Raw genomic sequence first — 15,481 nt, forward strand, 5'->3', positions numbered from 1 at the left:
AGCAGCAATTGAAAATTGCAACCAACTCAAGGCAACACTGATGATGTGCTGATAAAGAACCTTTCTCCCAGATCAGGCAATGTCATCTCTGTGCTGCACATGTGAAACTGGAGCCTTCTAATATAGCAGGCGAGCACGGCACTGCTGGCAGCTAGACTTTATAGCACAGAATTATAGGGTATGTAGTAACCTTTGCGATGCTTAGTAGATTACAAATTAGTAGTCCTGGTAATATGTAAAAATGAAGCCTTCACCAATCTGCATACAATTCACCATAATATTCCAAAAGAGGACTTAAACACGTTCAGTTGAAGGCACATGAGGATGCCTCTGATAATGCGCCCCAGCCTCTGGTCCCGCACCCCATAGGTTTTAGTCTCTACTTTTGAAATCATTGTCTGGGCAGCCTTTCCTCCTTCGGCTCGGGCTTTTTTCCTTTCCTAGCTCAAGCAGACTGGAGATACGCATTTGGATTTATGAAGTGCTCAGACTGTTATTTTAAAATGTGAAAGGAGTTCTTTTTAATATCCAGGTAATACAATATCCAAGATATAACATTAAGTGGTAAAAAAGAATGTGTATGACAGTATGTATGACATCTTACTTATATTTTTAAAAGCCCGCAGATTTTATATGTATGTTTGTGCTTTACATGCCTAGAGTATCTCTGGCAGTGTGTGTAAGAAATGAATCAAAAGAGTTGCCTCCAGGGAGAGGTAATGGGTGCTGGAGGAGAGAGGGAGGCTTGGGTTTCCCACTAGGTATCTATTTGCGCTTTTTAAATTTCGCACCATTTATGTATTAACCATTAAAAATAACTGAATTTAAATTAAGAGAAAAGAAAAAAAAACCCAGTGAGCCTATACTATAAAGTGTTGATTCTCATTTTGGTTTCTTTCTTTTTTCTTTTTATTTAAAGATGAAGGTTTGTTTTATTTCTTGTTGATTCCTCTTTTGGCTTTCAAAGTCATGGTCATATATTAAGGAGGAGATTCCAGATTCTAAAGTAAAATATCGAGATGAGATGACCGCGTTAGAAAACCAGGCCCAGGACGTGGGATTCTGGGCTGAGTCAAAGAACTCAATCCCAAAACACAATTTTCTGATAAATTAGAACTGTTATTTAAAAACTTTCCTAGTGTTCCAATGTATTTTCATACTGTGTATATGTAAAATACAAAAGGAGCACTCTTAGTAAGGACACTTGTACATTTGTAACTTGAATATAAGAAAAAAAGACCAAAAAAGAGACAAAATTCATAAAGCGAAGCATGTTTAAATGAATGCATTCCTCTTATTTCATCCTGCTTCAGTATTGCTCAAGAAAATTAAGCAATTATTTATCTTGATTTGCTACCAGGAATTTTTTAAAAAGCAAAAGAAATATTACACTATTTAGTGTTTCCTAATAAAAAATAAAATTTCACTAATTACATAAAAAAGAATTGTATTCTTTTACATAGATCAACACAAAACAGTACATTGCCTTTGTATGTTAAATGCTCATTATGCTGAGTGACAATTCTAAGAGCAAAGACATGTAGTTATCTAAATTTTATGGGTCCTGAATTACTGCAGATAGACAGTACAGTAAGAAACAAGGCTGAAAGGAATGTTTTGGACACTATAGGAGGCCTGACTTTGCGTGGTGTAGATACAGATCAAAATGAATTTCTCAAACCAGAGATGCGCTTTGTGGAGTGGGCCTAAAGTAGTGACAAGGTAGTCACAGACTGCTGGAGGAGGGTACTTGGGCTGGTGTCTACCTGGCATATTTAGGAACATTCCATAATGAGATGGATATCGGCAAATTGATGATTTAGCCCAAAGCCTCAGTCAATTGAAGGCTACAAGTGTTGAGTACCACAAGTCCCACCTCTATCTCTATATGTTTAGAGTGCAAATATTTTCCCATGCTTCTCGTCCCCTAGTCACTGCCCACCCACCTCTGCCCCTTCCCTATTCTTACAGGACCTAGCAGGCTGGCACACTAGAGCTCTGCCTTTCAAAGTCAAGTTCACATAGAGGAGATACAAGTAACCACAAGCCCTTGAGTAACCCACGCAAAGAAACTGCTTGGCTTTGGTCTAAATGACTTACATTTTTCCTCGCCTGAATTAGCCGGTAATTACATGTGGACAGACTTAGCCAGAATAGTCCAAATGATCAATTAGAAGGCAAAAAGAAGTTCCTTTCTTTAAAGTTCAAGGGTCCCTGTTGAAGTGCCCTACTTCCAAAGCGATGCTCACATGGGCCCGTGCCCAGCTCTCTGCAGTGCCTGAGCATATTGTACATTTGCTTAACGATAATGAATTTAGTACTTATTTTGCAGGAAAATATAGGGCATTTCCATTACATGCAATCAAGCAAAAAGGCTGCAAAATGTGCCACTCCATTAATTCTAAACAGAATCCTTCCCAAATGTCACCCTGAAACCAAAGTACAGAGTTATTATAAATCTGATGGAATTAAGAGTAATTTTCATTTGTACAAAGGATTTGAGGAACATGACTCCTGCCACACACACACTATTAATTGGGTTAAATCCAATTTGCCAATTTCAGTGTGAATCACTAAGCTCTGACCTAGCTTGCCCCAGTGGTGAGATCGGTGGGTTCTCGTCTTTTTGGCTCAGGTGTACATATGCACGTGCTCATATGTGCCCACATATACACAACTTTAGAATATGTAAAGAACATATGCAATTGGCTTGTTATAAACATGTACTGTCTACTATTCCGGAATGAATACTTAGGTAATAAAATTATAAAGAAAAGCAAAACCTTGATGACTGGGCTCAGAATAGTGGTTACCTTTAGGGAGAAGGGAGAGGTTATGTTCAAAGAGGAAAAAAATGCCAACTTCTGGTAGGTCATTTAACCTCCGAGCCTTAGTTTCCTCATCTGTAAAAGGGGATTGTAACACCTACTTCCATGGGAGTCCTGAAGATTAATGGCCTTGAGTATATCAGAGCAGAGCACTGAGTGTGGTGCCTGACACATAGTTAGCACCCTTTGAAAGGTAACTAGGATCTTTATTTTCACTTCTGGGGACTCTTTTGCTTAAGCTGGTTCCCAAATCATGGAGGGAAATGTGGACCTGGCACCGGGATGGGAACAACCTTCCCAACCTTCATTGCTAGGTTGTCCCCAGGGCCTGGGAGGGACGGGTCAGCCCACTGAGTTATGATCATTTCCTTCTTAATTTCAATTTCTACTATCTCTGGGTTGCAGCTGGACTTGTGGGAGAGCACAGTGCAAGAGACAGGAATAAGCAGGGTAAGACAGTTCGGAGGAGGGTCCAGTACGCCAACAGCAAGAGCTCCTGGGCAATGGGGGGCCCAGGGCAGCCCCTCACTCCACGTTGCGGTACTTGGTGAAGAGGTTGTACAACACTCGTAGTGTAGATTTCAGGTCACAGTTGACTATGTCTGTGAAGAAAACAAAAAACACGTTGTTTCCGTGGGGCCACGTGTTCCAAAGTTGGCATACACTGCCCCTCCCAACCACTCCTGTGTACCCAGCATGTTCGGGGTGGATGGGTAGAGTGGGTAGCAAGACTTCAGGGCAGGGGGCAGTTAGGGTAGAGGTGCCGGGGCACAGCATCTCCAGATAAGGCCTGACTCTCCCCACAATCCCCACCTGTCCCAGGGGCTCTTTGCCCACTGCCTCCAGCCTCTACCACAGAAGCAACCATGTGTGGTGGAAAGGAGGGGAAGGCCTGGGGCTATAGTGGAGGACAAGGGGGTGAGTTGGGACTCAAGCTGCCTCACAGAAGCGTGCCTAGCAGAGAAGGGGGACTTGCAAGGAGTACTCAGGACATAGGCGTCATGGGGACAGACAGCTTCAGATTAATAACAGAGCAAGGCAGAAGGGTTTGAGGTGCTAAAACTTCAGCTGGAGGTCCCTCAGCTTCTATGCCACCATTCCCTCTCTCGCTCACTTCCTCCCTCTAATCTTCCCATCCTTCCTCCTTTCCTCTGATCCTCCCATCCTCCTTCCCTCCCTCTATTCCTTCCTTCTTTCTTTCCTCCCCCCCGATCTTCCTATCCTCCCTCTTTGCCTTCCTTCCTTTGCAATAGGAGCTTTCCAGGTACAGAAGTGGGCAAAGAATTCCAAGTGGAAAGTTTAGTGTATCTTACTAAACCCAGCTATGCTGGAGAATTCCCAATAGGCTAGCATGGCTAGAGAGGTTGGGGTGTGCGGGGCTGGATCCTGAAAGGCCTTGAATTCCAAGTTACGGAGTTTGCATGATTTTGTAGGCTAGAGGCTGGAAACTGGCAGTTGGCAGGCTAGCTATGACTCACTGACACATTTTGCTTAGCCCTTCCGCCCTCCATCCATTTACTGGTCACCACTTTCTCTGTTCGTCTAATCCTCTGCTGACTCCTCTACCTTCCTCCCTCCCCCAAGGAGACTCCCTCTCTACTCTTGTCCCTTTGCTGTCACTCTCCTAGAGAGCCAACTTTTGAAGAATGGGAGAAGAGAAAACAAAAAAATGGAACTCTGTCTACTATTGAGGAATGCATACTTAGGTAATAAAATGATAAAGAAAAGCAAAAACAAAGCAAAACCTTGATGATTGGACTCAGAATAGTGGTTACCTTTAGGGAGAAGGGAGAGGTTAGGTTCAAAAAGGATGCAGGGCAAGTTGGAGGAAGCTCTTGGGAGCCAGCATGACTCTTTTCTTCGACGTGGGTGGTGGCTGCGTGGTGGCTCACTTGGTAAAAGTTCACTAACCTGTACATTTATGTTTCATGCACCTTTCTGTATATGTGATATTTTTCACAATAAAAATGATTAAAAACCAATTGTATCGGAGGTCAGATGAAGTAGGTGATTAAGAGAAGGTAATATATGCTCTGGGATTCAAAGATGGGAGAAATTACACTAAGTCATTGGGAAAGAAGGTGTGGGGGAAGGCGTCAGGATTCTAGCAATGCTCTGGTCAATACCCACAGGGATCCTTCAAGAGCAGGCAGAGTGGGGAGCCAGGGGCTCCCAGGTCTTAGCCTTGGGACTTTAAAAAAAAGATTCTATTTTTTATTTCAATAGTTTTTGGGGTACAGTGGTTTTCTGTTACATGAATGAACTATATAGCAGTGAATTCTGAGATTTCAGTGCACCCATCACCCAAGTACTGCACATTGTACCTAACATGTATTAGTTTCTTTATCCCTGTCCCTGCTCCTGCCTGCGCCATTCTCAGTCTCTAAAGTCCATTCTATCACTCTGTATTTAGCCTTGGGATTTTTGCAACTGGGACTGCCACAGCCTGGCATGCTTAGGCCCCAAGCTCCAGGCCTAGAGCCCAGGGCCTCTCCTGCCTGTTCCTTCCAGGCCTTATCCTGGTTATAGACCAACCCTGCTCCACCCTGGCTGGGCCCAAGGTCTCCTACTGATAGACCAGGGGCTTCCAGAGACCCCTTGCGTGGCCTGGAGCTCACAGCGGCCATTTCTGCTCCCATGGTGGTTCATCACATATCTGAGCCTCCACCTGGGGCCCTGGCCTGAGGCTGAGCCCTGCTACCTTGCCTTGCTCATGCTGAGCCAGGAGTCCCACTCTGAATCACCTTCTGCCAGATGGAATCCTGTGCCCTCTAGGCTGATTCCTGTCCTCCCCGACTGCTTGGTGTTGAGTGTTTCTTAAATACCACTCAAGTCAAATATTAGGAAGTTACTCCAGGGAGGAACTGCTAGAAAGGCAGAGAGGGGTAAAGGTGAGCTTGCCAAGGGAGTGGGTGTAAAGGGGAAGGTACAGTGGGCCTGGAGCCACTGCAACAGGCTCCTAATGAGCTCCCTTTGCCCTCTCCAATCCACTCTACCTACTGGAGCCAGACCTCCAGGTCTCCAGGTATGGCTGTGCCTCCAGGTATGGCCACCAGGTATGGCTGTGCAGGATGTGCACTGCACAACTCCAAGGCACATCATTCACACTTCCAGGTCACCACTGTCATGGACTACAAGGTAAACAGAGCTCCTTGGAGCTGTGTAGCTCCCAGCTTGTGTGGCCATACAACTATTTCACTTAGAAGGTCCAAAATCCTAAATCATGGCTTTGTAAGGTGTAACCTGACCTGACCTGCCTACCTTCCCACTCTCATTTGGTGCCACACTGCCTCCCTCACTATGTATCACAGTCACTGTGGCTTCCTTTCACTACCCTCCCCATGGGCCATGCTGTTACAATATCTAGATCACTCTTCCCAAATAGCTGGCTCTGAGTCCTCCTGCAGACCTCAGCTCAAAGCACAGGCTCCTAGGCCTTCCTGACCCTGGCCTGGGTACAGGGGTCCCGTTTTATGTTCTCAAAGCTCCCACATGCTTCCTTCATAGTACTCACTCCAGGTATAAATCAGTGACTTGTATGCTTATTAATATCTGCCTCTGCCCTGGACTGTAGGTTCCTTGAACACAGAGAACACGGACCCTCCAAGGATATTAACAGATCCGTGAATGAATGGTTTCCCAGGAAACCTTGGAAGTCTTGGAAGCCAAGGAAAAAAATTCCAGAGAGGGCAGACAAGAGGGCCACATGCTCCCAAGAGGGTGAGGAGGTTAAGGACTGAAAAGAGTTCCCAGGGGACACAGGCCCAGGAGGTGACTTGGGAGAGAGCAAGGCCAAGAGCAGGTGGGGGTAAAGTGTTAACAGCATGGGCAGATCAGAAGTGGAGGCCTGAGCATGGGTCACAAAGGAGGAATTTGGGGGCCCGATGAAGGACAGATACCGACGGCGGCAGGGGTATTTGTTTTCCCTTCTGAAAGATGGGTGAGTTCTGAGGTTGCTAGAAAATGTCCAATATGGCAGAATGTTTTAAACTGGCCATTTTAATGGTTACTAAGTGACATTTTTACGTTCACAAAAGTTTGAAGTCCATCTCCACCACAGCTGTGTGACCCTGGCAGTCACTTAAATTCTCTGAATCAGTTTTCTCACTGGTAAAATTGGGCAATACCTTTATGAAAAACACCCAGAATATATTAAGCGTCCCCTAAATGGTAGTTTTCTTTCTGTTTCCCCATCTTTGCCCACTAGCAGAGCTGCTGTGTACAGCCGTGCGGTCTGTGCATTGCACAATGCCTGCACCATTCACATGAACTAAGCCCTGCTCCTTGGAAATGTGAGTTGCTTCTTCATCACCTTCACCACTAACGCCAACAGATGGGCCGGGTGAATAGGGGAGACAGCAGTCGGAGACACTGCTTATCACCTGTTCTTATCAAGAAAGCCAAGACCTGGGCCCCCAGGTAGTCCCAGGCAGACTAGCAAGCCAGCAGGAGACTGGACTATCTCAGCCAGGAGAAGGGCTGTGGATTCCTGGGAATATATTGTAACTCCATGCCATATAAACAGAGCCACTTCAAAGCCCTGATCTCATAAATTGTGTGATTAGCAACTCAGTTCAGTTCTGAGAGCCTCTGTGTGCTGGCCCAGGGCCCCTCTCTGGAGGCAGACAGCCAGGACTATGGGGCTCCTGGTCAGATACACCAGAACGGAGGCTGTCTGGCAGCCTGGGGCCAAGGAAGAGGCGGCTGTAGAGATAAAACAGCTTCTGGCCAAGGGGAAAGGGCTTGCTGTTTGCTCCTCCCACCCAGAGGTATTAGTAACTCTTTCCATCAGGAGAGGACCATCCAAAATGAGTTCATGATTCTCTAAAGGATGCAGAGGCCAAAGGAAGGAGAGGAACTCTCTTCCCAGCAGAAACATTTTGCACAAAGAGACAAGGCCCTCTGTGGCCATTTGTGACACCACAGTTTCCTTCATCCCAAGGCACTGTTGAAGGCCCTTCTCTGAAGCTTTCCCCCGGGGTCTCTGAATCCCTTGACCAAGGTGGGAGGCCCTTGCTGGCTCAGGGCTGGCAGCTGGTGGGGGCTGGAATCAGGTGGCCAGTAGGTGGTTACTTATGCTCTAGCCCCCGGCCGATTTCCCGGCGCCTCTGTCTCATCCTGCCTCACATCTCTGCCTGCTCTCTACTCCCCACTGGGGCAGGATCCATGCTGTACAGATGCTCCTTTTGGTGCTTCTACTGTCCTATCTAGTGGTAGTTTGCCATTTGCTTTATTTATTTTTAAAAGCTTTTAAGTCATTAAAATTTTTTTAAAATATGACATACATCCAGGAAAAAACCCATGCAACATATATGTACTGTTTTAAATATTTGAAAATGAACTCCTGTCCATGTCAAAAATAGAACATTGTCAGTACCCTAGGAGGATCCCGTCCCCTTCTACATTCCCTCTTTCATTCCCCAAATATAACCACTATGCTGATGCTTACGATTACTTTCTTGCTTTTCTTACCAGTCCTAGCATCAACATATGTGCCCTTGAACGGTAGATTCGAAAGCTGCCTCTTTTTATATTTCACAGGATTCATCTATGCTGTTGCATGAGCTGTCTGTTTTTTAACAGTTTTACTGAGGTATAGCTATAATTATCTAACTATAATTCTATAATTATTCAAGAATAAAGCTTCTTGGCCGGGCAGGGTGGCTCACGTCTGTAATCCCAGCACTTTGGGAGGCCGAGGCAGGTGGATCACCTGAGGTCAGGAGTTCAAGACCAGCCTGGCCAACATGGCGAAACCCCATCTCTAATAAAAATACAAAAATTAGCTGGGTGTGATGGTGGCAGCCTGTAATCCCAGCTACTTGGGAGGCTGAGGTAGGAGAATCTCTTGAACTTGGGAGGGGAATTCCAGTGAGCCAAGACTGTGCGATTGCACTCCAGCCTGGAGAGCAAAACTCCATCTCAAAAAAAAAAAAAAGAAGAAAGCTTCTTGATTTGTTGTCTACCTCTGGTAGATTTTCGGTGCTTCAAAATCATTGTTTTTGATCATTTTGTCCAGTTTCACACTTGCTCTTTAGCAGAGAATAGTCACTGATCTCTTCATGCTACAGTAACTAGAAGTTCCTCCCCTGACTTCTCGGTTCAGTCTTTTTATTGTCATGGTTGTATTATAATCCGTGATATGAATATGTTCCAATTTATGTAGCTAGTCTACTGGGATGTACACTCCAGCCCATGCTATCACAGGTGTTCTTGGGCTTGTCTCCTGGTGTATGGACATGCATGCCTGTGAGTGGATTGCTAGGTCAAGGAGTGTGCCAACTTCCTATTACTGCTGTAGTAAATTAGCACACATTTGGTGGCCTAAAAACAACACAAATTTATTATCTCTGAATTGTAGAAATCAAAAGCCCCAAATCCGTCTCACTGAGATAAAATCACAGTGTCAGCACAGCTGCATTTTTTTCTGGAGGCTCTAATGGAGATCCTTACACTTGTTCTTTCCAAGTGGGGGATGGAATAAGTTAGGTGGCCATAAGGCAGTTACTGGTGTTCTAACCCTCTGGGGTTGCTTGCATTCTCTGGCTTATAGCCCTCTTCCATCTCCAAAGCCAGCAATGGTTGGGTGAGCCTTTCTTATGCTACATCACCCTCACACTTCTGCCTCCCTCTTCCACTTATAATAAGGACCCCTGTGATGACATTGGGACCACCTAGATAATGTCATCATCTCAAGCCCCTAAATTTAATAACATCTGCAAAGTCCCTTTTGCCATGTAAGATAACACATGAACAGGTACTGAGGATTAGGGCCTGGACGTCCAGGGCTGGGGACCACATTATTTTGGCAGGGGGTGTCTACCACATTATTTTATAGTGCATTACACATCTTCAACTATATTAGATGAGAACAAACTGTTTTCTACTTTCAGCTAAATAAGGACTGAATAAAAATAAAATGGTTCTAGCAATTTAGAACACCAGCAGTTTCTGTTGCTCCACATCCTTGCTAACACTTGGTATGATGAGAGTTTTAAATGTTGGCTTCTGTACACTATCTCCTAGGGGAATGGGGGAGTTGAACATTTTCCATATTATCAGCCACTGACCAAGTCTTCCCCGAATGAAGTGATCACCTGGAACTCAGCTGCCATCACCTGCTTGTTTTTTCAGCATTGCTTGCCATCTGGTCCCAGGTATGAGACTCCTTACATTTTAGATATTCGGTCCTACAGACTTCAACCCTGCCTGGTACTAGATGTCTTCTGAGTCCCTGCTTGCCTGTTATTCTGGAGTCTTAACCATAATTGACGGTGAGTCTACTTGAAGGGTGATAACAGGGTGGACATGTGCATTTGAAGACATGTGGCACAATGCCCTAAATAAAAAGCTGCCAGCTGCATGACAATATTTCTTTTTCTTTCCTTTGAGACAGGGTCTCACTTTGTTGCCCAGGCTGGAGTGCAGTGGTGCTATCTCGGCTCACTGCAACTTCCGCCTCCTAGGCTCAAGCGATCCCTTCCACCTCAGCCTCCTGAGATGGAAAATTAACCACCACACCTGGCTAATTTTTTTGTATTTTTTGTACAGATGGGGTCTCACTATGTTGCCCAGGCTGGTCTCAAATTCCTGAGCTCAAGCCGTCTGCCCACCTTGGCCTCCCAAAGTGTTAAGATTACAGGTGTGAGCTTCCACGCCTGGCCATTATTTCAAGTGCTCCACTGGTTATGAACTTGATGCTAACCCTTGGCTTACACTAACTGAGGTACTAAACGGTCATGAAGCCCGGGCAGCAAGTCATCTCAGATACCAACCCAGTTTCTAGGGGATTTCAAGGCACAACAGAGCTTTAAGTGTTAAACAGCACAGCGGAGAATGCATTTTCCTGACCTTAAAAACATTTTGCCATGAAAAATGCCTCCATCACAACCAGTTTGATTTTGAAATGCCCTCAAAGAATTACCCACATGGGCACCCTTTGAAATGTCTGCATCGTTTACTTCCAAATCTCACTTTCCAGGTAGAAGCATAAAAGGCAGAGGGAATGCTGGGATTCACTTCTCACAAAGTACAATTTCATAAAATGCTATTTCCATTCCCCTTTACGTACTGGAAATTTGCAGCATGGGCATAATGCCCTGTGTCATAACAAATAAAACATGTGTTTTTCCATCCACATCGGTCAGTTAGTTTCATATTCAGCAACTTAATAATTGCATAAAAATATCACCTATATTCCAAAATATTCCTATAGATTGATTTATATTGGGAAAATTATCTGTCCCAAGGGAAAGAAATGTCCCAATTCTAAAATATCAGAAGTACTTCCAATCTGTAACCAGGAAGTTTCATATTAAGCAGTTCAAGAAAATGGAAGCAAAATGATAGCCGGAACGTTCCCACTGTGTCTGTCCTCCCAGAAGCAGGGTGCTCATCATCTGCCCACAGAACAAGAAGAGTCCATTCCTAATGCTATTAGGAAGGCTGGAGTGGCCTTGCCAAAGAGAGAGCCCCAGGGGGACACCAGCCTTGCCAGAGGTCCTCCCCCAGTTCTCAGTTGACCAGGGGCTTAGGACAAGGTGGTAATAAATGAGAACAGGAGTTGACCTTTGTTGGCCAGAGTCAATAGATAACAAGTCTGGAAGGAGTCATGAGACAGGGTCCTCATTCTTCCCCAGGGGGGACTTTTGCTCATGCCGTCATTCTGTCTGGCATGCACATACTTCTCTCCCAGTCTCCATACACCAAAGCCCTACCTGGTCCTTATGGTTTAGCCCCACTGTCACCATCTCCATCAAAGTGTTCCTCCCCCAAGACAGAAGTGGTATCACCTCCTCAGTCCTCACAGCCTCTTCCTTGTACCTCTTTCGTAACAGTTCCCAGGACTGTCATTTCATTTTGCTAACTGGCTGCAACTTGTCTCTTCCCTGGTTGGCTGCACATGCCTTGAGGTTCAGGAAGGTCTTACCCCTCTTGTTATATCATGATCTACAGGGTCTCAAGCCCACTAGACCAGGGCATGGCCCCCACTAGGTGGGGGTTTGGATAGAGGAGTTCAGAGCAGAGGCAGCAAGGGGGCATGAAAGCCCACCATCCCTACTCATCCACTTGCCTGTAAACTACCAGAAAAGTGCAAGCAACCTTTTGCCACAAATGGCATTCTCTATGTTCCCGGGGGACATATGCAGATCATCTGCAACATAGTGGTGACTCGCCAGCTCTGGTGAAATGGAATACTTCAGTCAGTAAGGGGCAGAAAGAACATCTGTACCAAGAAGACTACTAAGAGAAGTGTGCCTCCTCTGCTCACGAATGCACGTGTGCACTCCTAGCATGAGTATGCAAGGGCTGCAGGAGCACTTGTTTCTTCTGCATTTCCCCCCAGTCTTATATTTACAACCCAAACCCCACAAATGATGCCCTGTCCTCAGGCAGAGTCTGAGCAGGCAGAGCTCCACATCTGTCAGATAGAAGTAGTTCTGCTCAGCCCAGAACTGTCTGCACTGCACCTTCACCCCGACTTGCAGGGACACAGATCTTTGGCAGGTCAGCACCCTGTGCAGGGACAGAAAAACCTGGGCATTGGGCACAGGACAGTTCCTGCAGCAGCTCTTCTGCTCGGGCCCTGATCCCTGCAATCCCATGCAAGGCATGTGTGGGATTTTAGATTCTTTTCTTCCCCTGGCTGTGCAGCTGGCAGCTCACAAAGGGTCTCTGGGACTGAGCAGCTGCACCGAGTCCCACCTTCCCCAGCAATGAAGACTTCAGAAAATGCTTCCCTCTGCTACAAAATCTGAGTACCCGTGTGCAGGGAGAGGGTCTCTGTTGTCACAAACCCAGGAAAGAGCAAAGTACCTTCTGGTCGCGGTTTTGGCTTTTCCAACCCTCCGTCTTGCATGAGCTCAAAGGCAAAGGAGACATTCAAGACCTGGCAAGAGAGATGCAGACAGCATGTACCATTGCACACCCAGGAGCCCCGGGACCTGGCCCTGGGAAGTGAAGGAGCCCAGCACTGTAGCCAGAGGGGCAGAGGCTGAACTAATTTCAAGAAGAAATATGGCTACCAAAATGGGCAGGCCACCTGGAGCGTGAGCTAGCTGATCCTAGCTTGCTGTTGGAGAAGCACTCCTGGAGAAGCACAAAACTCCCTTCATATCCTACTGTGTTCCTGTGTAAACTGCCAGGACTTCAAACTGGGGGTGTCAGTGCACACGTTTGGAAGAATCAGATGGCAGGACATGTTCAACAGGCAGAGCAGGCTTTCTGCTGTGGACCAAATGCCTTTGTGTAGCGAGCAGGATGTGGCAGCCTACGAGAGGCCATCAGAACCAGGCTAAGCATGGGCCTCAGGTCTGACCAGCTTCACAGTCACTTTCCTTGTCACCTCTGGGGAGACAGGAGGCTGGGCTGGGACACTTGACAGGAACACAGGGCAGGGGACCAGGGCCAGACTTCAGGGGAAGGGAAAGGCAGTCAGGGATGCCCAGCGGTCTGCAGGTAGCTCCTTCCTAGCTCAGCTCTTATAATGGGCCCCACCTCCAGGCACTGAAGACCTTGGGCAGAGGGGAGGCTTCTGCCTTTTTTGTGGATAGCCCCAGCGTGGGTGTGGGCAGATGAGTCGGGGGATGTGGGTTAGGCAGCCTCCCTGATGTCCCTTCTCCTTACCTTCTGTTCAAAGCTGTCCGGGGTCAGGAAGAAGCTGTGCAGGGGCACAAAGTAGCCCTCCAGGAGCCCCATGAGCAGCACCAGGTATACCCCATCTGCAAACTGGAGGAAGAGCAAGGTGATGCACTGGCCCCTACGCCTCCCAGCCAGTCCCCATCCAGGAGGCCCATCAATGTCTGTGCTTTGCCACCTGAAGCCTACCACCCCAGGCAGGCTGCTAGCTGGGGGGTAGGGGCAGTGGCCCGAGACAAGGAGGTCTGCTCTGCCCCACGTCTGGCTGGCCCAGCACAGGAGCCACAAGCCCAGGCCCTGATCTCAGCTGACGCAGCATTGACTGAACAGAGGCTGTGTACCAACTCCTGGTCTAGGCATGGGGACCAGAGCGTGGGGAGTCAGTGTGGCTCCTGCCCTGGAGGAGTGCACAGTCTAATAGGGAAACTGGTGTGGGGACAAGGCACAGCTGCTCTGATGGAAGGAAGCTCGCTGGCCTGAGTGAGGTTGAAAGGTCGCCCATAAGCACTGAAGGCATCAGAGGAGGCTTCCGGAGAGGACGGTGCCTGAGTGGAGAGCTGAGGATGAGCAGGATTGGCTAGAGTGGGGCAGAGGGAGGAGGGAGAGGCGATGTCCAAGGTGAATGGTATGAGGCTCCTGGGGTGATCTGTGCTTTCTGAACAGAGAAAGGACTAGTGTCACACAGGCCTGGGCATTCTTCTTTCTCCCATCTCTCTTCAGTATTACAGCAGCAGAGTGCAGCTGTTATGAATGTGGGCTCTGGGGCCAGGTCTCCCCGGTGCAAATTCCAGCTCTCTCACCTACTAGCTGTGTGCCTTGGGCAAGTTATGTCACTTCTCTGTACTCATATGTCTTATCTGTGAAACAGGGATGGTAATAGTATAGTATCTACGTCACAGAGTTATCGTGAGGACTAAGCCAGTTAATATGCAGAGAGGGCCTGTAAACTGCTGGGCATGTAGCATTGAATAAATATTAAATATTGCTATTACTGTCTGGGAAAACAACAAAGCAGTCAGGACATGACTTACTGGCTCTTCCTGGCAAAAGCAGAACTATGTGCTGAGGGCCCTGGCAAGAGGCTTGCAGCCCGGTCCCTTCCTAGGCAGAAGAGGCCAGAATGGTTGGGAAACCAGGCCCCAGGGACAGGAGAGTCCCTCGGCTAAGTGTGGAGGCTGCTGGTCTTCTGCTCAGGGCTGGGTGAGGTGAGCATAGGCTGAGCACTCAAGACAGGCTTGTGGAGGCCATGGAGGCCAGGGATGATGGACCTTTGGAGAAGCAGTGGTTCCAGGTGTGGGGGATGGCCTAGCAAAGACATAGAGGTCAGATGCACATCCGACATTCTAGAACCCTTTCAAAGGAGGCTGGGCCACCAAATGTTTATGAGTGTAAATAGCTACTAGGGTTCACAGAGGCCAAATTTCTTGGAATCACCTTAGGAGCCCAGAGTCTGCTCAGAGAGCTTTCCAGGTAGCCAGCTGGCCGGCCTGTGGCTCAGCCTTCATTAAGGGCATAAGACCCTGAGCTTGGGCTTGCCTTAAAGGCAGCTCCTGGCCAAGTGTGGTGGCTCATGCCTGTAATCGCAGCACTTTGGGAGGCTGAGGCGGGCGGATCGCTTGAGCTCAGGAGTTCAAGACTGGCCTGGGCAACATGGCGGAACCCTGTCTCTACTAAAAATACAAAAAAATTAACTGGGTATGGTGGTGCATGCCTGTAGTCCCAGCTGCTCAGGAGACTGGGGTGGGAGGATCACCTGAGCCTGGGAGCTGAGGATGCAGTAAGCTGTGATCGTGCCACTGCACTTTAGCCTGCACGATGGGAGTAAGATCCTGTCTCAAAAACAAAAGGGTAGCTCCTCCTAGCTTCCATCCATCAGGCCTACAACTCAGGTGGGAATGGCCTGAGCATGACTCACCCTAGGTGGACACGGGAGAGCAGACCCCAGAGTCTGTCAAAATCAAGGCTCTTCTGGTGGGAGCTGAGCTTTATTCGAGCTGTGGTGAGGAGGAGTTAGG

At 47.4% G+C, this 15,481-nt stretch overlaps 1 protein-coding gene across 7 annotated transcripts in view; it reads right to left on the reverse strand.

Moving 5' to 3' along the window:
• Positions 1-885: 885 nt before the first annotated feature.
• Positions 886-15,481, reverse strand: part of PARVA (parvin alpha) — a 162,214-nt gene continuing 147,618 nt past the window's right edge. For 6 of the 7 annotated variants that reach the window (XM_077963318.1, XM_015114831.3, XM_077963319.1 and 3 more), the window contains 3 exons: positions 13,455-13,556; positions 12,645-12,717; positions 886-3,430 (listed from right to left, as the gene is read on the reverse strand). In XM_077963318.1, coding sequence (XP_077819444.1) covers positions 3,354-3,430; positions 12,645-12,717; positions 13,455-13,556 — 252 coding nt within the window. In that variant the 3' untranslated portion in view covers positions 886-3,353. Of the gene's footprint in view, positions 3,431-12,644; positions 12,779-13,427; positions 13,557-15,481 lie in introns of all 7 variants that reach the window. The other variant, XM_077963316.1, reaches the window with a different exon arrangement.

Source organism: Macaca mulatta, chromosome 14 (assembly GCF_049350105.2).
Source record: "Macaca mulatta isolate MMU2019108-1 chromosome 14, T2T-MMU8v2.0, whole genome shotgun sequence".
Classification (NCBI taxonomy): Eukaryota; Metazoa; Chordata; class Mammalia; order Primates; family Cercopithecidae; genus Macaca; species Macaca mulatta.